We start from the raw sequence: 25,418 nt of genomic DNA on the forward strand, positions 1-25,418 counted from the left end.
TCATTCTCCCCCTGTACTTGGCCTTAGTGAGGCCGCAGCTGGAGTACTGTGTCCAGTTTTGGGCTCCACAATTCAAAAAGGATGTGGAGAAGCTTGAGAGAGTCCAGAGAAGAGCCACGCGCATGATCAGAGGTCAGGGAAGCAGACCCTACGATGACAGGCTGAGAGCCCTGGGGCTCTTTAGCCTGAAAAAGCGCAGGCTCAGGGGTGATCTGATGGCCACCTACAAGTTTATCAGGGGTGACCACCAGCATCTGGGGGAACGTTTGTTCACCAGAGCGCCCCAAGGGATGATGAGGTCGAATGGTCACAAACTACTTCAAGATCGTTTCAGGCTGGACATAAGGAAGAATTTCTTTACTGTCCGAGCCCCCAAGGTCTGGAACAGCCTGCCACCGGAGGTGGTTCAAGCACCTTCATTGAACACCTTCAAGATGAAACTGGATGCTTATCTTGCTGGGATCCTATGACCCCAGCTGACTTCCTGCCCTTTGGGCGGGGGGCTGGACTCGATGATCTTCCGAGGTCCCTTCCAGCCCTGATGTCTATGAAATCTATGAAATCTATAAGTCAGCAGACCAGATGAACTGCATCTGAGAGTGCTGAACAAATTAGCTGAAGTCCCTGCAGGACCACTGGCATACTTCTTTTGAATTCATGGCACTCAGGAGAGGTCCCGGAAGACTGGAAGAGGGCCACTGTTGTGCGCATCTTCAAGAAGGGGAGGAGAGAGGACCCAGGGAACTACAGTCCGTTCAGCATGACCTCAATCCCAGGAAATTATGGGGGTCATAATTGGCCATAAAATGAATATGAGCTACCAGTGTGATGCTGCAGTTAGCAGAACAAACAGTATGCTGGCATGCATCAAGCGATGCATCTCAAGCAAAAATAAGGAAGTTATTCTCCCACTGTACTTGGTAGTGGCAGCTGGAGTACTGCATCCAGTTCTGGGCGCCACACTTCAAGAAGGTTGTGGAGAAGCTTTAGAGAGTCCAGAGAAGGAGCCACTCGTATGATCAGAGGCCTGAAGACTAGCCATACGTGGACAGACCGACAGAGATAGGACTGTTTAGTGTAGAAAAGAGAAGATTTGGGGGGGTGGGGTTGGTGGCAGCTTACAAATATATCAGGAGGGCATCAAGGCCTAGGGGAACAATTATTCACCAAAGCGCCCCAAGGGAAAGCCAGAAACAACAATCATAAACTCCTAGAAGGAGATTTCAGACTGGATATAAGGAAAAATTTCTTTATGGTTTGTGTGACCACACTCTGGAATAGACTCCTAGTTGGGGGTGGTGCAGGCACCTACCCTGGAAATCTTCAAAAAGAGACTGGACGCATGCTGGACCCGATGATCTCACAAGGTCTCATCCACACCTAAACTTCTGTGAATCTGTGAATCAGCATAGGAAGCTATGGCTGGAAGTGACTTCATGAGGTCATCCAGTCCAGCCTCCTGCTCAAGGGGATCATCCCTGATGAAATCATGTCAGTCAGCTGTCTCTCTAACCTGCTTTTAAAAATTTCCTGGAATGGGGATTCTGCAACTTTTCTAGATAGCCTATTCCAATGTTTGTTTAACTACCTTCATGGTCAGAAAGTTCTACCTAATCTCCAACCTAAATTTCTTCTGCTGCAGTTTGAGGCCATTGCTCCTAATATTGTTCCCTGCAACCACAGGGAAAAGTCTATCTCTATCTTATTTATAATCACCCTTCAGGTATTTGAAGATAGTTGTCAAATTCCCCATCTTCTCTTCCCCAGGCTACAGCCCTAGTCCTTTCCATGTCCAGTATGGGAATGATCAGCTCATGCCAAGAAAATAGACCTATTTCTAAACAATAGCTGTTGTGAAATAACAGGATGTCTAAAGCCAACACCAAAGGATAGCCTATACTTACTGGCTGGCGTTGCACCACCTGATATCAGAAGAAAGGTAGTGAGCCAAAAAGATCACAGCAGATGGAAGACCCCAGGCATTCACTCAGTGGTCGCACAGAAGTAACTAAGTGGCTTAAAACGTGAAAGAGTTTTGTGACCAATGTTGCACTGTTGGACACAATCAGTGGCTGGTATGTCATGAATGAGGTTATGGAAGGAAAGATTACGTGCGATCAGGTGCTCTGAAATGACCTTGAACTCCAGGAGGACCTTCCAAGAGGGACGGATTTAAATTGGCCAACATAGTGATGCCTAAATTGCTTGAGCATGCAAATTGGAAGATCAAAAATAAACATGATCAAATGGGGCTACTCTAATTACATGAATATATGCAAGTGCGGTGAAGTATAGACTATGGAGCACATGCTTGTTTTCTGACTCCTTCGTGTAACCTGTATGAAGGAGGACCTTGCTGCAGCAATGGAAAGCCATTGCTTGTGCACAATTCTGGAAAAAATAACGAATTTATCACAAGGACACAAAAAGAAGACATTCCAGCCCTAGCTTCCTATGCTGAAGTCTTTCCTCATAAGTCATGTTTCTGAGCCCTCTAATCATTTTTTTTCAATCTTTCTGGACCCTTTCCAATTTGTCTATGTCTGTCTTGAAGTGTGGGGCCCAAAACTGGCCTCACCAGTGCTGAGTAGGGCAAAATAATCCTTGTTTTGCAAGAAATGCTTCTGTTCAGGGCTGGATACAGAGGGGATACAGTGATGCATTTGGACTCCTTTTTCAGACCACCCTACAAGAGCAACAGCCAGAGACATTTTTAAGTCCCTGAAGCAGGTAAAAACCTTTTACCCCTCCCCTCCACCCTATCTCAGCACTCCCCCTTCTTCTCTGCACTCAGTGGTGCATCCCCTCCCCTCCCATTCTTCCCTTTCTCCGCTTGCCTCTGCTGCTGTCCCTGGTTGATCTGGGGGGGCAGGGTCTAGAGCTGCTCCTGCCCCACTCCAGCCAGCTGTGCAGGGAGCCAGGCTCAGCTGAGGATGGAAGCAGCAGTGGCAGTGGGAAGGTCGTGCCCCCACCCCCTGAGTTTGCTCTTGAGCTGGCAGGAAACATCTGAGGGGTTGTGCGGAGAGGAGAAACCTGCTGCTACCCCCACATCAGCCAGGGACAGTGGGGACAGCAACAGCAGTGGGTAGGCACAGGGGGGATGGGAAGGGGAGAGGTACTGAGAACGACATAGAGGTTGGAATTCTTACCTGCTTTGAGGACTTAGTCTGTGGCTACTGCTTCCATGGTGTGTTCTGTCCTTGAGGGTGGAGGGCTGGGGGGAAGCTGGAAGAGGGGAATGAAGCTACCCTTGCAGTGCTGGTCATTACTCTGGTACCCTCCTTTTACAAAATCCTGGATCTGACCATGCTTCTGTTAATACAACCCAATGTGTTGTTGGGATTGTTTGCAACAGGACCACATGTTGGTTCATACTTAGCTGATGGTCAAGAACAGGAAGCTTTGTAAAAAAAAACCCAAAAAAACAAACATTAAATTATGCCTTAGAGGAACAACCCTTATTGCAGATTGAATCCCTGCAGGAGATGACATTTTACTTCCTATCCTTCGAAGTAGACATCCTGATAGTTGTTATTTCCTGTCAAATGAGTTTTGAAAATGGGAGCTTTCTCGAGTGAGATATGTATAGTGGCTTCAGGCTTCAGGGCTGGCATGGCATGGCATTCATTCCTAATGTCAAGTCAAATTTTGGTCTTCTGGAGCAGCGTTTCTCAACCAATGGGTCATGACCCAAAAGTGAGTTCCAAGAATATATGAAAGGGCCACAAACATACTTTAAAAATGGATTCTCCTTTCAAGGAGAAAAATGAGGGAAATTGTGTCTTTTCCCTTGTGGACTGTCAAGAGTTCCAGCCTGCAAGGGACTGCTTGGGGCCCCCCATACTCCACATACCACCCCTCTACCACAGACGCACATCCCCTGCCCCACACACTGGGGGCAGGTGGCAGCAGGTCGGGAGTGAGGGGCTCTGGTTTGGGACTGGCCATTGATGTGTACAAATGGGTCCCAGTACAAAAAAGGTTGAGAACCACTGTTTTGGAGTACTAACAGTCTCAGGGAAAAGAGTTGTGTCTCGTCTTGATATTTGCTAGGTGGCTACAATGCCATCACTACATAATTTCACCAAAATTTAAAGTACTGGTCATCTGGTCCTTAGTGAATCATGTTTTGACAAAATATTTCTTCACACTTCAGAGTTAAAGAAAAAGGGGAGAATATATTATATCCCCATTTGGATCCCCTTATTTAAAAAGGTTGGAGTGATGATATAGCTGTGATTACACCAGGAAATATATGAAAGGAAGTTAGTTTTTGATGATATCTTTTATTGGACCAGATGTATAGTTGGGAGGGATGTTATACAGGGTTTCAGGCACAGACTGTCCTTCTTCAAGTCAACTCTAAATCCTTGCCTTATTTAAAAAAAATATTCTTGCTCTTCTCCCTTGAGGTGCAATACAATGAAAATCCAGTTGTTATAGATCTGTGGACTTTAGCATGATAAAAAACAAAAAAAATCATCCATGGTCACCTGAAAACTTCCTCTCATTGAGTAATAAGGCCCACAGATCAGATCTATATTGTAGGCAAACAAATATTCCAAAATAAGGATGGCAGCTGACATTCCAGAGGTTTGGATTTGTCTCACTACGGATCATTCTTATGCTCAGCAGAACAAAACTTTTTTTGTTTTTCCTCTTAAGATATATTTATAAACAAGGAGAGTACAGGTGACTTCCTCTGGCTGTAGAAGTTTTCTTAGCTGGAGGGAACCTCAGAGAGCGGAACATTTCCCATATGCCAATAACTGTTTGATCTGGCATCATCCTCCCTGAGGTGCAGTTAGGTAGCAGCAGCAATTGTAATATGTACCTTATTACTAAAAAAAAAAAAGATATTCTCAGGTAAACACAGATACATTTTCCTATAACTAAAACCTTTGTACTCCTCTAGCAGTACAAAGCAATATGTGATCAAGGTAGACACTAGGAGCTTTGTGATAGTGAAAAAGGCTCACTCTAAAAATGTTCTTCAAGTGGTAAAAAAAAACCCTTGATAAATACTTCTGGGTTTGTTGTCGCAGATCAGGAACTCTTTCACACAGAGTGAGTACAGAAAAATCAACCCTCAGTACTACAGTTAGGCTTTCATTAGTTTTATTGGAAATTCTGCAGTAGATTTGAGAAAAAAGGTGGATAAGAATCTAAATTTTTATTTTATGGGAGCCAGTCAACCAGATATCATGGGAGATTTAAAAATAAGTTGTTGAAGTTAGCTTCTGTTGTCATTCATAGTTTTATGATTTTAAGCTAATTTTTAAAAAAATTATAAAAATGTGTTCTGTCCTTTATTGATAGAACACCACAAATAATGGAAAAATGAGTGTGAAATTAACTTTATAGGGACAATCTTAAATGCATACAATAAACAAAAGGGGGAAAGACTTTTCCCCTAAACTCTTAAAGTTATTCTTTGCTTATTTTCCGTATCACTTAAATTAAAAATGTTTGGACAAAAATGTGAGTTTTACATGGTGGGGAGGAGGGAAGCTGTAGTGTAACTAATAGAAAGAGAACCTGACTTTTCTTTCCCAAGTACACTTTTTCCTGAACCTAGATGCATTTTAAATGCACTGAGATTTGCCTTAGTGTAGGCTAGGTAGAAAATAAAGTATAGAACATATGAAGCAAGAAGGATGGGACACAGGAGAGAGAAGGGAAGTAGAGAAAAGAGCAACACAAAAGGAAAAGATGGACATAGATATATTGCAAAGAGGAAGTTTACACATATACAAATAAATATCTTTTAATGCTTTTCATTTTCAAATCACTCACAAATGTTATTTATGAATCTGACAGTCCTCCTATGAGAAAGTTGAATATCACTCTGTTTTCAAGATAAAGAAACTGAGGTGGGGAATTGAAGTCCAATATATGATTTACAAAGCAAAGTTTGATTTTAGTTAATTAGTTAGTTAGTTTTGGTGCCTTAACTTTTAGGTAATCAGTTTTGGTAACCTTCTTTAGAAGCAAAATTGGGGCCCTAGAGATGTTGAATACATACATAGCTTCTACTGTAGTCAATGGTACATTGATTTTAACAGTTCAGAATCAAGCCTTTCATGGCCAAAGCTGGTAACTTGCTTCTGGCCAGGTCTGTGTATTTAGAGTATTTTTTTAAATCTAAACAGTACACAAACCTCTTTTTGGGTAGCTTTTGGTTGTTTTTTGCTTTCCTAGGTTTATCTTAATGATCTCTCTTCTTTCTATTCAATGTTTTTGGCTATCTTCTTCAGACATGAGGTATAGAATTATGGTAAGACTGTGTCTCTGTGTTGCTTCACTTTCCTTGTCCCAATTAAATGTCAACATATATTTATGTAGATGTGGTTCAGGAGCATACACTTGAATATCCCAGTCTTTGCATAATTCCAACATTGCTTCTTTTTCCAGTTAATTAGTGTTCTTAGTCTATAAAAGCTGTACAAAATGGCTTTTATAATTCGAGTGTGACCTGATTTCATTGTACGTGACCCCTGGAAGCACCACTCTTCATTTCACCTCTGCTCAAAAAGTGATATAGTCAGTGGATATATCTACGCCTGCTATTAACACAATGCAATAAACTCCACAGCTGTTTCAGCCAGAGTCAGCTGCTCCCAGGCTGAGCATCTACACATGCCCCCAGAACAGCAGCAGTTTGAGCCTGGGCTGGCAGCAGGCTTCAGGGGTCAACCCTGGGCTCCAGGTGGTGGTATCAGGTGGCAGAGGGGCTGGCTGGAACACAAGAGTACTAAAGTGAGGAGCTGCATGGCATCCAGCCCCTATACTTTAGCACCCTCGTACTCCAGCCAGCCCCTGTCAACATCTACACATGCATTTCATCACACTTATTTACTCTACTGTAAAATAGTACTGCCCTCAACAGTATTATCTTATGGCAGAGTTAGTTAATTTACTGCACCCTAATACCAGCACATGTGTAGACAATGATGCTTTACTGCAGAGCTAATTAGTCAATTCTGCAGTGAGTAAAATACTGGCCCCACTAAAGTCAGTAAGAGTTTTACTGTTGGCTCCAATGGAGCCAGGCTTTCACCTAGGAAATCATTTTATGATGAGCTGACATAGATCACATGGATGAGTCCTTCATGTTTTTCATTTTATCTATTCCACTCCTATACCCATTGAGCTTGGTGATGCCTTTCGTTGAACCTCTTTTTCACCATCTTGTGATGGATCAAAGAAAGCAACCCCATCTTCTGTTCAGTTGACCATTTTCATGCTTTTAGTTGTCTGTTTATTTACTTTTGATTTGTAATAAATGAGTGGTGTTCTGAAGTAAAACAGCCTCTTATTTTTCCAAGATATCCAGTAGTATAGTATGCAGCTATTCCTAGGACTTTTATAATCAGCAGGGATCCTGGTTTTCCCTGATAAAAAATAGCAAATTCTCTGATTAAAACCCCAGAATCCATAATTAAAATGAAACGCCACTGTGTGTGTGTGTGTGTGCGTGTGTGCGTGTGTGCATGTGTATCAGTTCAACATAATGTTTTCTTGATATAGTTACAATTTTAAAGCAATTTGGAAGCCTACCAGTGCCTCAATCACCATTATAAAATACATTCTAAATATCTATACATTTTGGAATTTGATTTTGAGTTTTTTATCATTGAAAATTAGAGCTCCCCCTGCCCCCTTAGCTCACAGAACATAGGTCCAGGCTCCCCACTCTCAAGCCATAGCCCCCCAGCTATGCTGGTGCCCCTCACTTCCCAGCAGGGAGCCAGCCCCACCCCCTGTCCCCCTGGGCATACAGCCTGCAGGCCCATCCCACTCCCTGCCAGGCCCCTGCAGCCATGCATTCCAGCCCCAGGTCCCAAGACCCACACATCCCCCGGCTAGGCAGCATCCCCAGCCCTGTCCAGCTCATTCCCTCTCTCCCTATGGGGGCCTCAATTCCCCCCCCCCCCCCCCCCCCACCTCAGGTGTCCGTCTCCCTCCTTCGCTTTCCTGCAGGAGCTGCTCTCCAGACTGCCTGGTGGCCATGTACACCATGTACACCTGGTGGTGCCCCCTGCCTGACCACCCTTCTCTCACTACCTCTCCCCTTCAGCCCCTTGGAGCCTGCAGAGAGGTCTTTGCAAAATGAGTTCCTCCCTTAAAATGAAAAATCTAGGTAAAGGGAAAAATCCGCATTTTTCTCCATTTTACCATGGGAAACAGAAAACCTGGATCCATGATAATCAGTAAAATTTTGGTTAAATTTCACATATACACATGCAGAGAAAGCAGTAACAACAACATCTGACGTACTATATACTATTTATTACAAACACTACCTAAGCCCCACTTTTACATATACTAATGCACACTTGACGTAATGTTGGAGTATGTAAAAGTTTTAAAACACTCATAAATGTTGCATCAAATCAATAGTGAGATTTCCTGGAAGACGTCATACAGTAATTGTGCAAATATTGTCTATTGCTACTAAATATTATTTCTTTGTTGTTTTTTGTAGTGTTGTGGTTTTATATTGGTTGTCTTGAGATGGTCATCATTGCTATTCTATTTGTCTTTTGCTCTTCTTGTCTCATAGTAGATTGAAACATTCTGTTTTCGAACATTATACTGCTGGTTTATCTCCATTTTGTTTTAGTGGTGTTATTTCTTTATAATTTGTTTGTAAAATACCAAAGGTCTGAGAGATTTGTTTCTTCACATCTTGTGTTTACAGATGGCTGACTGTATTTTTTCAGGTTTCTTCCAAAGCTTTGCATTATTACTCTGATCTTTGGTATACTAATTGTGTTTTATTCAAGACTTAAAGGGACATAAATATATTTCAGTTTATTCTGTTAAGGTTTTTGCCTTTCTCCCTTGGTTCTCAACTTGGTACTGTAAGTGCTTTTACCATCCATCAGGCACTCCTCTCACTAATTCTTTTCAATACACATAGACCCATAAAGATAACAGGTTGATCCAGGGCAAATAATCCAATTCAAAGCAGAGAGATGAGGCAGAGACCTTTGGAAGGTTGAATTGTATCATGCAGTAAGTGAGTTCCCTCTCTATTTACAGGAGGAATATTTTTTATGCTATGTACAACTGCCAGCCATGATCTGGGGCCAAAAAATGGAGCAAAACCGGAACAGCAAATTGTGCTGAATGAGACTGTAATGCTGATTTGTTCTGTTGTGCAGTAGTACATCACTGCTGCTGTGTGCTCTGATCCAAAACTGAGACCTGCACTGCAGCAGAATATTCTCTTTCTCTTTTTTCCCCTCCAAAATCTGAGAAATGGCCAGCTTTTTAATGCAGAACATGAAACTTTGCACAGTCTGGTATATTACAGATCATGATTTAGAAATATCTTTTTTGATTCAAGTCTTTCAAGTTGTCTTGTAAATGCTTCTGTTGCTGGTAGGTTGTTGCTGTTTATATCATGGGACACAAGACCTTTAGATTTTTTTCTGCATTAGCTTTTCTCCCTGAAATCTCCCACGGGATTCTTCCTGGAGTAGCTAAACCAGTGGAAGGACAGGGGGAGCACTACTAAGGGTAATACAGCAACTGATTTTCTACACAAAAGAAATGAGGTAGATCTAATCTATCTGGACTGCAGTAACACATTTGATGTAGTGCCACATGGGAAATTTGTTTAACTAGAGAAGGTGGGGCTTACCACCAGAGCTGTAAAGGGGTTAGGAACTGACTGAAAAGGAGATGCCAACAGGCAGTGTTTAAAGGGGAAGTATCAGGCTTGATAGAGGTTATTGGGAGACTCATTCAAGGATCAGGCTTGGGACAGATCTTATTTAATATTTTGTATTTATCTTGTTTTCATTGTCACAGAAAAGTTGGAGTGTGCTAATGAAGCTTGCCAATGATGCGAAATTGGGAAATATTGTCAGTATGGAAGAGGAGTGGGCTGTCCTACAGAAGAAAATAATAGAAATGGGATTAAAGTTAGCTATATTATGCACTTAGAGACTGATAGCAAGCATTTCTGCCTTAAGTTAGGAACTTACTAGTTCAAAATTGCAGAGGAGAAAGGGATCACAGCATGACTCTGAGCCACCAGTGAGGCGGCTTTCAAAAAGTTTAAAATGCATCAGGTAAGGTATTTCCAGTAGAGAGAGGGAAGTATTCATGCCATTGTACAAGACACTCATCTGTAATACTATGTACTGTTATGGCTGCTCATGTTCAATAAAAATGAATTGAAATTAGAACAGGTACAGGGGAGGACTAGTAGGATGATCAGGAGAATAAAGATCCCATCTTAAGAAGAGGCTGAAAGAATTTGGCTTGTGTAGAAGGCTGAGAGAAAACATGGCTGCTGCCCAGGGGAGGAAAGCACCAGTAAGAAAACAAAAATTGATGGTATAAGATAATGATAGCCTAAGAAGGAACGGACATGGTTACAAATACATTTTAGATAGAAATTGGAAGGTTTCTTATTATCAGAGCAACAGGGTTCTGGATTAGCCTTCTAACAGGAGTTGTAAAGGTAAGAGATCTAAGGTGGAGCTTGCTAAGTTTATGGAAAGGATTAGGCTCAGGAGTACCTTCCAGTCCTGTGTTTCTAATGGTATCTTAATTACTATGCCTTATAGGTCTTCTTTGAGTAGCTAGCAGGACCACTGGTAGTTCTGTACCAGTAGTAAGTTTAAGGAAAAGGCTAGTGCAAATGCAACCTTGCATACTTAGCATGGATAGTAGATGGCAGAGCACTGGAACAAATGGGCTAGTGTTTTGCATGCTGGCTATACAATTTAGTTTTAGTTTTGCTCCCACAGCTCATATAGCTCCAAAGCTAAAGGAGGAAACTTTATTTCAGTGGCCACAGAAAAGAAAGGCTGCAGATAAACTCAGTGTTAAAACTCCTTGAAATAAGAAGTTAAAAGTAGTTTTTAACCAACCACCTTGTGAGTTTAGTAGGTGGGTGCAAAGCTGTACCTGTCAAAGTGCCTCAAGTCTTCTGGTGGCCACATGCAGCCTCATACCAAGCCCTTCTGCATAGTTTCTTTTAGCCAGGTTCTAAGCTACTACTCACTTTTCAACCTTTTATCATGCCCTGTCTCTGACTTAGGTGCAGATATTGGTCTCTGCCACCCCTTAAATAAATAACTGTGTTATCTCCGTATGCCATTGTGCAGGAGGCAGACGTTCACTGCTTAGCCAAGATCTCAGGTTACTGCTATTGTGAAGATTTTTTTTGCAAGACAAGGAAAAAGAAACAGTGACAGCTGTTAACAGCTTGAACAGTGTTTGTAGTGATTCCTTACCAAAGATATATGGCAATCTTTTCCCCAATTTTGCTCAATGTTAATCATTCTTTTTGAAAGCTGTTTTTATTCAAATGAGTAATGAATAATAAAGATGATAAATCTTTGCACTGATACTCTCAACTTGCTTTCCACAGACTTCTTTTTTACCACGCACAAGTGTTGTGAGGCTGAGTAAGTCTTATTTGTATTTAATCTTGGAGAAACTTGTGGCATAGAGAATCTAAATATCTCACCCAAAGTCACCCATGATCATGATAAAATTGGGAATTCAATCCACAGCCCCAACTCCCAGTCTTCTATCTTAATAATATAACTGCTCTTCCCTTTGCAGGGTAAAATGTGGCAGAGCAATATTGTTGATTAAATAGACTTGAATAGATGGAATTAATAGTAGAGATGGAGAAACTAAATGTTCACAGTGCTGGGATATCACCTTTAGTGTTATGGGGTTATACTGCAGTCATTCCTCTAGTCTTCCATTTATTGTTAGAGTGCCAACTCTGCTGTAGTTAAGTTGGAAAACCCATTTCTTTTTAAAGATTTCCTTTTCTAAGTGTCCTAAAATCCAAATGTCAAGATTGCTTTGAAATTTAGTGTGCCTTGTGGGGTTGAAGAGTAGAATTAGCATTCCAAATTTGGGGTAATCTGAACAAGGAGTTTCTGAAATACAGCCTGCTGCGAAAAAAACATAATTTCTTAAGGCAGACAGATTCTACCAACTGAAATCATTGTGTTTTCTCACCCTTGTGGATCAGCTTAGTTCTCTGATCATACCTCAAATGAGCTTCATCAATTTATGTTTATCTCAGCTGATGCATGGCATCCTCTACCCCAGGGGCAGGCAAAGTCCAGCCCACGGGCCAGATCAGACCATCGATTTCCCAGCTGCCCCACCCGTGTCAGTCTGGCCGGCTTCCTTGGAGCACAGGCTGGAGCCAGGGTAGCACGGCATGCAGGCAGTGGCTCTGCCCCAGCCCACACTGTCACCGCTGCAAAATCCCACCCCAGCCCCGTAGCAGCTCCCCGCCCAACCACACACCTTTTCAGCGCTGCTTGGGCTGGTTTCCATGGAGACCCTGGCCCTACGCAGTCACAGCCCCACTGCTCCTGGGGTCTCCATGGAAACTGGCTGGAGCAACATAGGTAGGGGCTGCTGGGAAATGGAGTCTGGCTGCTGGCCAGATTGGCCATTTTGCCCACCCCTGCTTTACCTCTTAAGGCAGTGATTCTCAACCATGATGCCACAGCATCCTGTGGTGCCTTGAGATCTTTTCAAGGGTGTTGTGGGGTGCCACACAATGTTAGGTGTGCAAACATGATTCACAAGATAAACCCAGAAATTTCAAATAGGAATCCATAGAAAACTAAGAGCTGGCATTCTTCAAGACATGCCTGGAGTCTATCAAAGGGTTCCTCAAGTCTGTTAGGGGGCACCTTGAGTCTAAAATGTTGGGAACCACTGTCTTAGGGGAAGTAAAATTGACAATAATCGTAACAAAAATAAATAAATAGTCTATCAGGATAGCCAAGCCTAGGAGTCATGATTTGTGGATTACAGTGCCCTGGAGTGGACGTAGATGAAATAGTTCAGTCTACTAGTTTTGAAATGAGTAGGTAAAGGAGATTTGCTCTGCTCATTGAGTCTGATCTTGGAATTTGGATCAACTACACCACTGGCAGTTTTCTTTTATATTTCATACAAAAAAGGGATGTCTTGCAGGATTTCAAGATATTTTCTTTCTTCTCTTGTGTGTGCCAGTGAATTTAGATTGAAAATAAAACACTCTGAAATAGGAGCCTACATTTCCCCTGTACTCTTTGGTAGGTGAAATTTTGGCTCCTATTTCAGAGTGTTTTATTTTCAATCTAAATTCACTGGCACAGTAGGAAGTAGGACTCTAGGTGGAGTAGCTAGGGCAGAGGCGGGCAAAATATGGTACTAGCACTGCAGACGGGAAACACATGGTGCTGGAGCAACCGGCTGGGAGGTGGAGGGGAGTGGCCACCCCGCTCTGGACCTCACCAGCGCTGGCTCTGGCACACCGTGTGGCCCCGTGCTCCCGCCTAGCTGTTGCTGTGCTCCACACGTCTGCTCACATCCTAGGCACGCATGGGGGCTGAGGCGGCTCCGCAGAGGGACTGCCTTTCTAGGCAGCCTGGGCCGCAGCAGCTCCTTTGGAGCTTCTGGGCAGGGCAGCGATGACAGTGCAGGGCACCCCCGAGTCAGCAGTGACAGATCTGCACTGCATCCTGGCGTGGGCTCCAGGCAGCCACACCAAAAACTACCCAGCAGCGGTGACGGGGAGGGGCTGCTTTCCCTGAGCTGAGCAATGGTTTTAGCCCAGTGCCACCACCACTGCTACTGCTGCTCAGACTGGATCGGCAAGTCCAGAGCTGGCACAGGTCAAGCCTGGAGCCAGCATGGGGCATGTGGGGTTGCAACTGCGCATGCTGGTCCACACTGCCACACACCCCATGTCAGCTTCGGGCTCACAGCAGGATCCAGGACGCAGAATGCATGGGCGCAGACTGCAGCAGGAGCCAGCCCAGTGTGGCCCATGGTTTCTGGCCAGCTGCTGCTGCTGCTGCTGCCTCTATGGTGGGGCCACACACTGGGGGAAGCCCCACACTGGAGCTGCTACCTTCCCACCCCTGCCGCACAGCTCAGCAGACTGGGAGTGGAGGGAGCCCATCCCCTGCTTCCACATGGGGTCCAGCAGGGCTTCCTCATGCAAGAGCAGGGGCTGCAGGCATGGCATGGAGCCCCCTCAACAGAGGCAGCCAGGCAGGCCCCAGCTCAACACTGGCCGGAGCTGCACCCTTCTTCGCCCCAGCTCAGCACTGGCTGGAGCAGCACCCCACTGAGCACCAGTGCCTGGGCAGGAGCTCACTGAGTCCCCCAACTGTTGCTGCTGCTGCTGGCAGCAGGGGCTGCCATGGGGGCAGTTTGTGGGGGGGTCCCTACATCCTGCTTCCACAGCCCCCACCCCACAAATAAATACACCCCAGCATACCCTATGCCCCCTACACACACAGCCACAGCCCCTCACAACCCCTCCACACACCCCACCATACAAACATATGCACCCCCACGGCCCGCACACAATATAAAAGAGTAAGTCTGTATTGTTGCGTTATGATGCAATCCCTTCTGTATACACTACACTAAAACAAATCACAACACTTTTTTTTTTGTAATAAAATAAATGTATGTTCTAGCAAGTGTTTAACTTCTAGTGCATGATTTTGTGTTAGTTTCATAGTATCATAGTGCTTAGGGTCGGAAGGGACCTAAACAGATCATCAGGTCCGACCCCCTGTCCTGGGCAGGAATGGGTGCTGGGGTCATATCACCCCAGTCAAATATCTGTCCCACCTCCACCTGAAGACCCCCAAGGTAGGAGAGAGTACCACCTCACTTGGGAGTCCATTCCAGAGCCTGGCAGCCCAAACTGTAAAGTAATGTCTCCTGATGTCCAGCCTGAACCTTCTCTTTAACAATTTGTGACTGCTATTCTTAGTAACCCTGGGTGGTGCCCAGGGGAACAGAGCCTCCCACAATTCTTGCTGGTCCCCCCTGGTGGGTTTGTAAACGGCCACCAGATCCCCTCTCAGCCTTCTCTTGTGGAGGCTGACTAGGTTCAGGCCCTTTAACCTCTCTTCGCAGGGCCTGCCCTGCTGCCCGTGGACCATGCGAGTGGCACTCCTCTGGACCCTCTCAATGCTAGCTACATCCCTCTTGAAGTGCGGCACCCAGAACTGGACGCAGTACTCCAACCTTGGCCTGACCAGTGCCTCATAGAAGGGAAAGATCACCTCCCTGGATCTGCTTGAGATGCATCTGTAGATGCATGACAAGATGCAGTTAGCCTTACTGACTGCTTCCTCGCATTGGCAGTTCATGTTCATCCTGGAGTCAACAATGTCAAAAACGACCCGTCCTCCACCACTCTCTAGGTGCGACCATCTAGCCAATTTGCCACCCATCTGACTCTGTAGGCATCAATGCCGCAGTCACCAAGTTTTTTTAAGAGAATGTGGTGGGAAACCATGTCAAAGGCCTTCTTAAAGTCCAAGAAGATGACATCCACCCCGACACCCTCATCCAGGGACTTTGTGACCTGATCATAGAAAGAAACCAAGTTAGTCAGGCAGGACCTGCCTTCAGTGAACCTGTGTTTGTTGGACCCAAGCATTACCTCCGCTGCTAGGCCCTTGCCGATGTGCTCTTTGATAATTTTCTCAAAGGTCTTCCTAAGGACCAAGGCAAGACTGACTGGCCTATAATTGCCAGGGTCCTCCTTTCTCCCCTTCTTGTAAATAGGAACCACACTGGCCCTTTTCCAATCCTCTGGTACCTGGCCAGTGCCCCATAAGTGCTCATAGAGCCGTGCCAGGGGCCCTGCTATGACTCCCACCAATTCCCTCAGCACCCTCATATGAAGAGCATCTGGACCTACTGATTTAAACACGTCCAGCCCCTCCAAAAGTTCCCTAACTAGGTCATCCCGGACCCTAGGCATGGCGGTGCCTCCCCTGGGTCTGTCCACAATGCTAGTGGGGGAGATGTCCCAGTCCCTGTTCAGGAATATGGAGGCAAAGAATTTGTTAAATTCGGGTTTAGGGCACATGAGCAGGGGGTTGGATACTTGACCAGGGTGCTCCCTTGCACAACAGGTCAGCTTTTTTGTTTGCCACAATCACCAGATTGCCAAGCCTATCCTGTAGGGGGCCCACATTACCCGGTGCCTTCTTCTTACTTCCTATGTATTTGAAAAAGGACTTTTTATTATCCTTAATTCTGGTCGTTAGCCCTAGCTCCATCTCTGCCTTGGCCTTCCTAACAGCTTTCCTGCAGTCCCAAGCAGTGAAGGTGTAATCCTCCTTGGTCATAGCCCCTTGCTTCCACTGTTTGTACACCTCCTTTTTTGCCCTCAGGCATCCCTGGATGCCTTTGCCGAGCCATGGGGCTTCTTGGCACTCCTGCCCCCCCTTGGTGCGCATTGGGACTGACTCCCTTTGAGCTCAGAGGATCGTCTCCTTGAGGAACAGTCACCCGTCTTGGACTGCTATTTCATTGAAGCTCGAAGAGTTCAGTGCCTCTCCTACTAACCTTCTTAGCTTACAGAAGTCGGCCTTCCTGAAGTCGAGGACCTCTGCCTTGCTGCTTGCTTTCACCACCCTGCACTGGATAGTAAATTCCAGCAGGCGATGATCACTGTCGCCCAGGTGGTCGAGTACCTGCAGACCATCTTTTTGGTTCTAAGATGGCAACCCCCCCCAAAAAAAGGAGTATTTCTGGGGGTCAAGGGGAGGGACTTCTGGTAGCAAAGGTCAGGGGTCAGAGAGCAGAACTTCTGGTCCCAATATGGCATCCAGGGGGCAGGACAAGGGGCGAGGCTACCCATGTGGCCTTTGACAGCTCACCAAAACTTGTTAAATGGCCCTTCACCAGAAATAATTGCCTACCCCTGAGCTAGGGGGTGGTTGACAGACTGGCACACCGGTAAGCCCCATATTATCCTCTGTCGTGTATACCAGGAATGGGCCTTGTCACTCTGAGGATGTCAAAGCCTGCCCCCCGGATATGAGACTGGGTCCTGGGTATCCACATGAGCTGAGATCAGGGTTTTGTCCCTCTAGTATGATCCAAGCCTGCATCTGCGTCTGTATATTTTTGTTGGGGGATCTGGGGATCCCTACCCATTTAAGGGTATCTGAGCTCTTCTCCGTGGTCCTATGAAGAATTGTGTGCATTTGTTGAGGGCAAGGGGGGGGCAATGATTTGAGCTTTTCTCCCAGCTTATCCATTCTCATCTTGGAGAGGAAGAGTTCTGAGCTCCTTTCTCTTCCCCCAAGAGCTGATATTTGGCATATTGCAGATTGGCACTGGGGAGGAGGAGATGAGAATACTTTCTGCCTCAGCCATGCCTTTAGGTGCACACCCAGCACCACTCCTAAGGTAGTTTACACGATATCCACTTCTGGGTTTAGGGCACATGAGCAGGGGGTTGGGTACTTGACCAGGGTGCTCCCTTGCACAATCTGCAGGTGGTGCAGACATACCCTCTGTAGCTTGACTTTTACTTGGCTAAGGTTTGGAATTTACAACCCCTTTGAGGGAGCTGTGCTGAGCACACTATTCAGCAAAGAGTTAATCTGTTCCAAGTTCTGCCACAAGCTTTTCTTTTTCTTTGGTTCTTTTTCTATGCCTCCATTTCTCTGCTTGCAAAATGGGGGAAGAGTATTTCACACTAACTTGCTGCATGTGAGGCTTAGTTCATCTCCCTGTGTGTAGTGTGTTGAAAATGTTGAGTGCCACTGGTACATGTGATTAAGGAGAATAAAGCCAATGGCCAAAACAGAATTTTCTGTAACAAATTAAAACCTGCCCAGATGACAGGAGGCTGAGGGTTGTAGTGAATGCCTGTGCCCCGGTTAGAGGAAAGTTATTAGGAGGGCACTCAAGGAGTTGGTGTTAGAAGCACTTTCTAACCCTTGTTCCACAGGGAGTCTGATTAGTTCTTGATGTTTCATCTGTTGTGGGGATTTCCTTGGGGAAAAAATTAAGTATTGTGGATCAAATTTTCTGCAAATCTCCTAACTGTTCCTTCAATGTTTCCAGGCATATACAGAATCCTTTTTTGCATTCACTTAAAACATGTATGCACATATTTACTTGCTGTGTGCTAATGTACAGAGTTTTACATATTCAGATAGTTATCCAAGCAAAGCAAAATTAGCCCCTATAAAACCTGAGTAATTGCACTTTGTGTGGATAAAATGCACAGAGGCTAGGAGAAGGAAAAAATCCATCTTGCCACAGGTGGTAGGGTGCAGCATAATTATTGCCACTTGTGCCTGGAAAAAAACTGTGAAGTTCTCCACTGTTACACAGGTTGTTAGAACCACTGCATCCACTTAGGCTAGGGACAGAAGTTACACATAAACATGTTTAAGTGATCAGAAACTGATTTAAACCTGTAACAGAACAGAAGTTCAGTGCACATAAACCAGTTTCAAAATGGCTGAAACTGGTTTAAGATATACCTGGCTGAAGGTAGTATCAGACTTAACTGATATGGATCAAACCGGTTTATGAAACTTCTGTCCCAAACCCTCTCCTGGTTCAAGTTAAATTGGGAGTCCCCCAGCATCCCAGTATGGTTTCCAGCCCTGGGCTGGGCTGTACTGTCTGCTCCAGTAGAGAAGGGGGGGCTGCCCCCCCCCAGGCAAACCCCAGCTGAGGTCTGGGGCCAGGGAGGGGTGTTAAAACCTACCTTCCCCTGAGTACAGAGCTGCCCTGTTGCTAAACTTACTTCAATTTACTGCTGGCTACAACTGTGGAGTACAAATCCCAGAGGCATCTGGAAGCAGGAAGAGGAAGTGATGAGCAACCCTGGAGAGTCCTGCTGCTATGATTGTAGACTATAAATCCCAGAGACCTGGGAGGCAGCAGGAAGGGGAAGCAAACACATAGCTCATTCTGACTTTGTACCAGAGAGCCATGCTATAGTGCCCCCTGGCTTCTGGCCTGAGCCACTGCAGGCATGTGACTGCATTCCCTGAATCAAAGGTAAATGTGTGTCCAGTTGTTTCTCAGTTTAATCTAATCTCTGCATCACAAACTAACCTACAAAGACTGAATCGATTCAGCCTTGGGCTTTTTGACTGTCTGTACTTAGCCCCTATCACTGATCCTTATCCCAAAACCTCCCTTTCCCAAACCTTTGCTGGTCTTTATGACAGTATAGATGCTACTGTAGCAAGCACCATTGCACATCTAGTTTGGAAATGCTCCCCATCAGTCTGTCACTGCAGATAAGTAGCACAGCTATCCAAGGCCATTAAACTCACTTCCACAGGTAGTGCCACAAACATCATTGTTTTCCAGTCTAATTGCAAAATATACCTCTTTGCCCTGCCCTTTACAGATAAAATCACATAATACATATATCAAGAAATATGCATGAAAGTTTTCCCCTTGAGGAGGGGACTAGAAAAAGAAGCACATCTGAGAGGTGATAGTCACCTTTGTACAGTTGGGAGGTACTCAGATACTATGGTGAGTTTCAGTGATACTGCAAGTACAATTAAAGACTTCCATTAAATAGAGGATGGTGTAACTGATAAGTGTAAGTAGGATGTTACTTTACACTAATTTGGAAAATTTGATGAGAGAAGATTCTAACCTTAACAAAGAGGCCAATAAAAGTAAATGGGATTTAGAAAGTCTTTGAACTTTATTGATGGCTGCATCTGTCATTTAGAGTCCATTACTCTTTACCTCTTCCTTTCTTTCTCTCTTTCTCCTTTTTTTTCCTCCTTTTTTATTTCCTTAGATCTAACTGGCTAAAACCGTGCTGTGGGAGACGAGCAGCTGTGTGGCAAGTATTTTTGCTCAGTGCAAGTCTCAACAGTTTCCTGGTAGCCTGTGTAGTATTGGTGGTGATTCTCCTGACTCTGGAACTCCTAATAGATATAAAGCTTCTCCAGTGTGAGTAGTAGGTTTACGTTTTTGTTTTTACATTTTTGATCAAAGGAAATTATGCTTACCTTTAACTTGTTCTTGGTTCTTTTTGGACTAGATAATAATATTTGCTGTAATTTTAATACAGTGGAACCCTGGTACAGTGAAGTCTTCTCCAGCAGCAACTGCCTTTCTTTGCAGAATAAAGTCATCATGGGACAGATTTTCAGTGTTACACACTTTATAGCACTAGCAAACAGTCTGCACACAGGCTTTAGGAAACTTTCCCTCCTATCTTTATGCAGAAAACAGGTCATTTATGCAGGTGATAGATGTCTGTATGCATAATTTTCAAGTTGTTTATTTACTTCCATCCATAAATTTTTGCTGGAGCACTCTGTGCTATCTCTATTTTTAATTTCTCTCTAAACAGAGAGTTATTGGAACTCAGGATGCAATGTTGAAACAATTCAGTATATTGAAACAATTAGAACTTTTATCTAATTCACTAACATGCTATAAAGAAAATAACTGTGCAAGAAGAGTTTTGCTGTATGATCAGAGTTCACTCTACACAGGTTCCACAGTACATAATTATTTTAATTGTGGTATTTTGTTTTCTTGGTTGATCTGTTCTTTCACTGTTCTCCCTCCATCTATTTTTTGCCCTGTCACAAAAACTTGCCTGAATTTAAACACCAACTACAAGTTTTCCTTTGCTAACTATTAAAAGGCAGCCTTTAAAAAAGCAAAACTTGCCTATACACATGTGGACAGCATAGATATATATATTGAAATGACAATGAAATGTTTAGACATACCAACAAACAAAAAATTATAGCATTAAAGACTATGTGCCTGATTATGTCTTCTTCCCCTCCATTTGTATCTACCTCAGACTCTTCAGAGAATATGGTATCCAAGTTCAAACAACTGCATCACTTATTTGTAAGGCTCTGCAGCCCTTGCTGACCCAACTTCTGTGTGGTCTAACAAGTCAGGAAGTTGAACTAAAATAGTTTTCCAAGTTGTGGATTCAATCTTTAGTGCTAGATTTTAGAAAGATCCCAAATGTATTAAATGAAAAAGCACTTTTGTAAGTCACCTGTAAGCCTTTTTTGTCTACCTAGAGTTGTTCTTGTGAAGGCAGGGTAGATTTGCACCTTGTAGACTAACCAGAGTAGATTATATATATAACACAAGCTTTCATGAACTGAAACTCACTCAGATGCTGTTAAAGGACATACACAAAGCTGTGTATAAGTGGGAGAAAAAAGTTTGATTACAAAAGCAGAAGGGAGGGAGGGAGTGCTGGGAAAGGCAGACATGCAAAGAATAAGTCCATAGGAGCAAAGAAGTCAAAAAAGCTAATTCAGGTAATGGAATAGGAATCTGTAGCCCACATTTAAACCATACTTAACACAATCCAGTCTGTCGTTGATTTATTTTTCCACAATTTCCTGTTCAAATTGCTTTTTAAAGGTTTGCTATCTGAGAACAGCCACTCTCAGGTCAGTGATGAATGAGCATGTACAGAAGTTGCTTTTTTCACCATTTAAATTGCTTTGGGTATATACAGAAGTGCTCCATGCATGTTTAAAGTGCTGTACACATACAGCACTTTAAATGGTGAAAAAGCAACTTCTGTACACATGCTTTATTTCCATGACTTAACAGAACTTTAAAAATGGGTACAGCACTTTAAATTAACCCTTGCTAAATGAGGTATTAAATTTGAAGCACTGTATTTTACAGCACTTTAGCAACCTACAGCGCTTTAACTTCTGTACGCTGGTCAAATATCTGGTGATTCCACCAGGGGTAGCCCGGGAGCACTAGCCAAGCCTGTAAAAGTTGGCAACCCCTCCTGCTCCCACCGGCAAACTAAGACGGCAGTGATCAGGCCAGACAGGACTAGGAGGGGCGGAGAGGGGAGGGTGCATCCCTGCTGGGGGACATGGCTCGCTCTGCAGCTAGAGAGGCTGGCTCTGTGTTGGAGGCCAACAGGCTCTGTGCAGCCCAGGCTGGAGGGGAGCATTGCCACCAGCTCCATGCCATCTTGCCTAGCTGGGAATCTACTCCCTCCCAGCATAGTATGATACAGTTGGGAAGAGCCTTTACGGTCTTGGATGAGTTACAAAAGTGTCCGGGCTTGGCACGTGTTGGGGAGCTACATACCTACATACCACAGAGCCCCAGAGCAGCCATGGCTGGGGGTCTGGCGTAGTGCATAGCACCTGGGCACTGCCTAAGGGGATCTGGGTCCGTAATGGCACCTCTTCCCCCTCACCCCTCTACCCTGCTTCTGCCGGCTCTCCTTTCCGTTTTTGTGGCCCGGGTTTTCCCCTGCCCTGTGTCCAGCTCCACCTCGGCTGGTCTGCTGCTGTCCACAGTCTCCTGCAGTGAGAGGAGGCTATGGAGCACCCCCTGCTGCCTAGTTTGAAAAGTGCAGGGAAGCTCAGCACCCCCCTGCCTCCCCTCACACCAAGCACTCTACTTCTGTCATGTTTTAAAGCACTGTAACTTTATAGTGCTATAAAAAGTGCTCTAAATTACAGTTCTGTGAAACATGCACGGAGCTCTCCAGTGTCCAGGGTGGTTAAAGTGTTCTGCCACAGGCCTGCATGTAGCTGATGTCAGATTAGTGTTCATTCATTCTGTCACGTAGGAATCACCCAGTCTATCCAGTGTAAACAGCAGAGGGGCACTGTAGCTGATAGCCAGGGATCCTGGTTTTCCCTGATAAAAAATTGCAAATTCTCTGAAAAAAAATTGCAAATTCTTTGATAAAACCCCCCCAAAACATGATTAAAATGAAAGGCCCCCCCACCAGTCCTGCTGGTGCCCCTTACTTCCCACCACCCGCCTGTCCCCTGGTTCTCCGGATGTTCCTCACTCCCGCCATAAAGCCCACACAGCCCTACTGGTCCCCCTCACCCCTCATCCACAGCCCCTGTGCGCTGGCAGAGGGGTCCCCAGCTGAGCACAGAGCCTGGCTCCCTCCTGGCTGTCTGCCTGCTGCTCGGGGTGGGGGGACTTAATCCCCTCACTTACCTGCAGGAGCTGCTCTCCAGGCTGCTTAGTGTGCATGTGTATATACATGCACATGGCATCTCCTGCCTGACTGCCCTCCTCCCACTCCCTCCTAGCCCCCTGCAGGCGAGAACTCTGCTGCAAAGCAAAGGACTTGCTGCAAAACTGCAAAATCCATAGGTTTCTCTGCTAAAATGAGAAATCCACATTTTACTCGGGTATGGGGGGAAATCCGTGTTTTTCTCTGCTTTTCCATGGGAAATGGAAAACCCGGATCCCTGGTGATGGCATATATGACATTGGCAGAATTGCAAGTGAATGAACCTTGAATGCTATAATCTGTGTTATTTGAATCAAACGAGAATATTACTACATCCACCTCTCGGGAGCCCAGTTTTTGTGTTTCCTGAGGTAGATCTGTGGTGGATTTCTTTCATTGGTGGTGTCTTTTAAATAGCTGGCAGCTCTAGTGGCATATAGAAATAGGATAGTATCCATGCAGCCAGAAACTCCCTCCATGATGGTGCCAGTTCCAAAAATAGTGTGGTGTCTTGGGATTGCCAAGGATTGCCATAGTGTGGTGTCTTGGGATTTTGGATCTTGTGTAGAAAGTAAAAGTTGTCCTGTGTGACTTCTTGGGAGGTGGAAGCAGTAATCTTCTCCATATAATCCAAATAATGTGGATTATAACATCTGAGGTTCATTCACTTGCAATTCCCCAATGTCATATTCACAATTACCTGCTCACAGTGTCCCTCTGCTATCTACACTGGACAGATGGGGCAATCCATACATGACAGAATGAAGGAACACAAACCTGACATCAGCTTACAAAAGCTTGTGCTATAGATAAATTGATTGATCAATATATCTTTATATATTTTATATATCTACTTTGGTTATAAGGTGCAAATCTATCCTTCCTTCTATTTGGCTTCAGACCAGCGCAGCCAACTATGTCTGTCTTATGAGTAGAACCAGAGTGTTAAAGGTTTAAATCTAACTGTGGATTCTCTTATCTTTTGTGGGTTTTTCTTAGACTTTTAACACTATTTTGGAGGGACTCTTCTTGGATCACTTGCATTCCATACCATTTATTCCCCAGCAAGCCATCTGCAAAGGCCTGTACATCAAGGCAATACTCCTTTTCCGGCAAGTGCTGCACATAATTTCCTTCAGAGCCCACCAATTCCATATAGCAGCAAAAAATGCTTGCTCAAGGCCAACAGATGGTGCTCTGTTCATAGGCTGTGTGTGACCTGTGCAGCATCCTCAATCCTGCACTGGTACTGGGGGGAGCGGACCCAACAGGTTGCTGTATGGTAGAGCAATGCATTGCCATTAAACCACCAAGCTACCACATTCCCCGTTATTTAATATTTCATTTGTTAAATTAATGTCTTGGGTTTTGTTTTAAATCAGTTATAGAATATTTCAAAGGGGTTAATGTAAACACTATAATTTTAATCTTTTTAGAAGCCATCAGTGTACAATTATGTTTTAAAAGGGTAATTATCATTTATGAAAATTCCTTACAGAATATGAAAGCAACATATACCAATGTATTAAGGATGTTATGACATATCATTGTCAATGTTATCCATATAAAACCAGTTAATCCACATTGTAAGATACAATTACTTAGGAAATCTTTCTTTTTTAATTAGTTTTTAATGAGACATGAGTGAGACATGTGCGCAAAAAAAATTGCATTAAAAATCAGGATTATTTTAGAGTAAATTCTCCTCTGCAGTTCTTAGCACAGGTCTCAGCTGTGTTCTGCATTTGTCCTATACACAGAACTCTTGGTGTCGTCAATAAAAAATGCATCTACAAAAGTGCAGATTATGCAAATGAGAAATACATAGACCTTGAGTGACACTTGAGCATGAAGCACATTTATTTTATGTTAGAGTTACAGACTCCAGAAAGCAGAGAGTAGTTAGATGTGGTAGTCTGAAGTCAGGCAAAAGGTGAGGGAGATGCGCCTTACAGACTAACTAAATCAGAGATTCATAAGCTTTTCTGAGCTAGAGCTCATGTTTCTACAGTTCAGTTAGAAGAAGTCTCTGTATTTGGTTGGGTTTCTTTTAAGGAAGATAAGTCATTTGAGAGTGGTATAATTGTTATCACAGCTTATGGGCCAGTAATTCAGTTTTTGCTCGATACCTTCTTGCCTGGAAGGTTAATTGAAATTGTTTGCTGTTGGTATTGGAGTTAGGCACCATTCTGTATAGCAACGTTTCTCAACCCAAGGGTTGCGACCCAAAAGTGGGTTCCAAGAAGATTTTAAAGGGTTGTGGAGGAAATGCTGCAAGGCTGCATGGAGCCAGCATGCAGTGGGGGGCGTGGCACACAGTGAGGGGAGCGTGGCGAGCACACAGCTGTGCGGGCCGGGAGCGGTCTGAGGCCCTCGGGGGTGCACGGCGGGCTGTGGCCAGCAGCCCTGGCACGCGGGTCGGGGAATGCAGGCCGGCGGACTAGAATTAGGCACGGACGCGTAGCGGTTGATTAAAGATTATTTTACTTACACCGTAGATGGTCGCGGTGCAGGCAGGAAAAACTTGCTTGCGTTGCAGTTACAGACAGACACATGGAGTTTGCTAGGCTCCACAACACGAACTCGAACAAGACCCGCAGAAAACTCGAGCCTC

At 44.5% G+C, this 25,418-nt stretch overlaps 1 protein-coding gene across 2 annotated transcripts in view; it reads left to right on the forward strand.

Annotated features, from left to right (window-relative positions):
* The window catches only part of TMEM266 (transmembrane protein 266), a 129,126-nt gene that overhangs the window by 33,856 nt on the left and 69,852 nt on the right, over nt 1-25,418 (forward strand). For both annotated transcript variants that reach the window (XM_025208393.1, XM_006027223.2), the window contains exon 4: nt 19,604-19,758. In XM_025208393.1, the coding sequence (XP_025064178.1) occupies nt 19,604-19,758 (155 nt within the window). The remainder of the gene's footprint in view (nt 1-19,603; nt 19,759-25,418) is intronic.

The sequence above is a fragment of the Alligator sinensis genome, unplaced genomic scaffold (assembly GCF_000455745.1).
Source record: "Alligator sinensis unplaced genomic scaffold, ASM45574v1 scaffold954_1, whole genome shotgun sequence".
NCBI classification, from domain to species: Eukaryota; Metazoa; Chordata; order Crocodylia; family Alligatoridae; genus Alligator; species Alligator sinensis.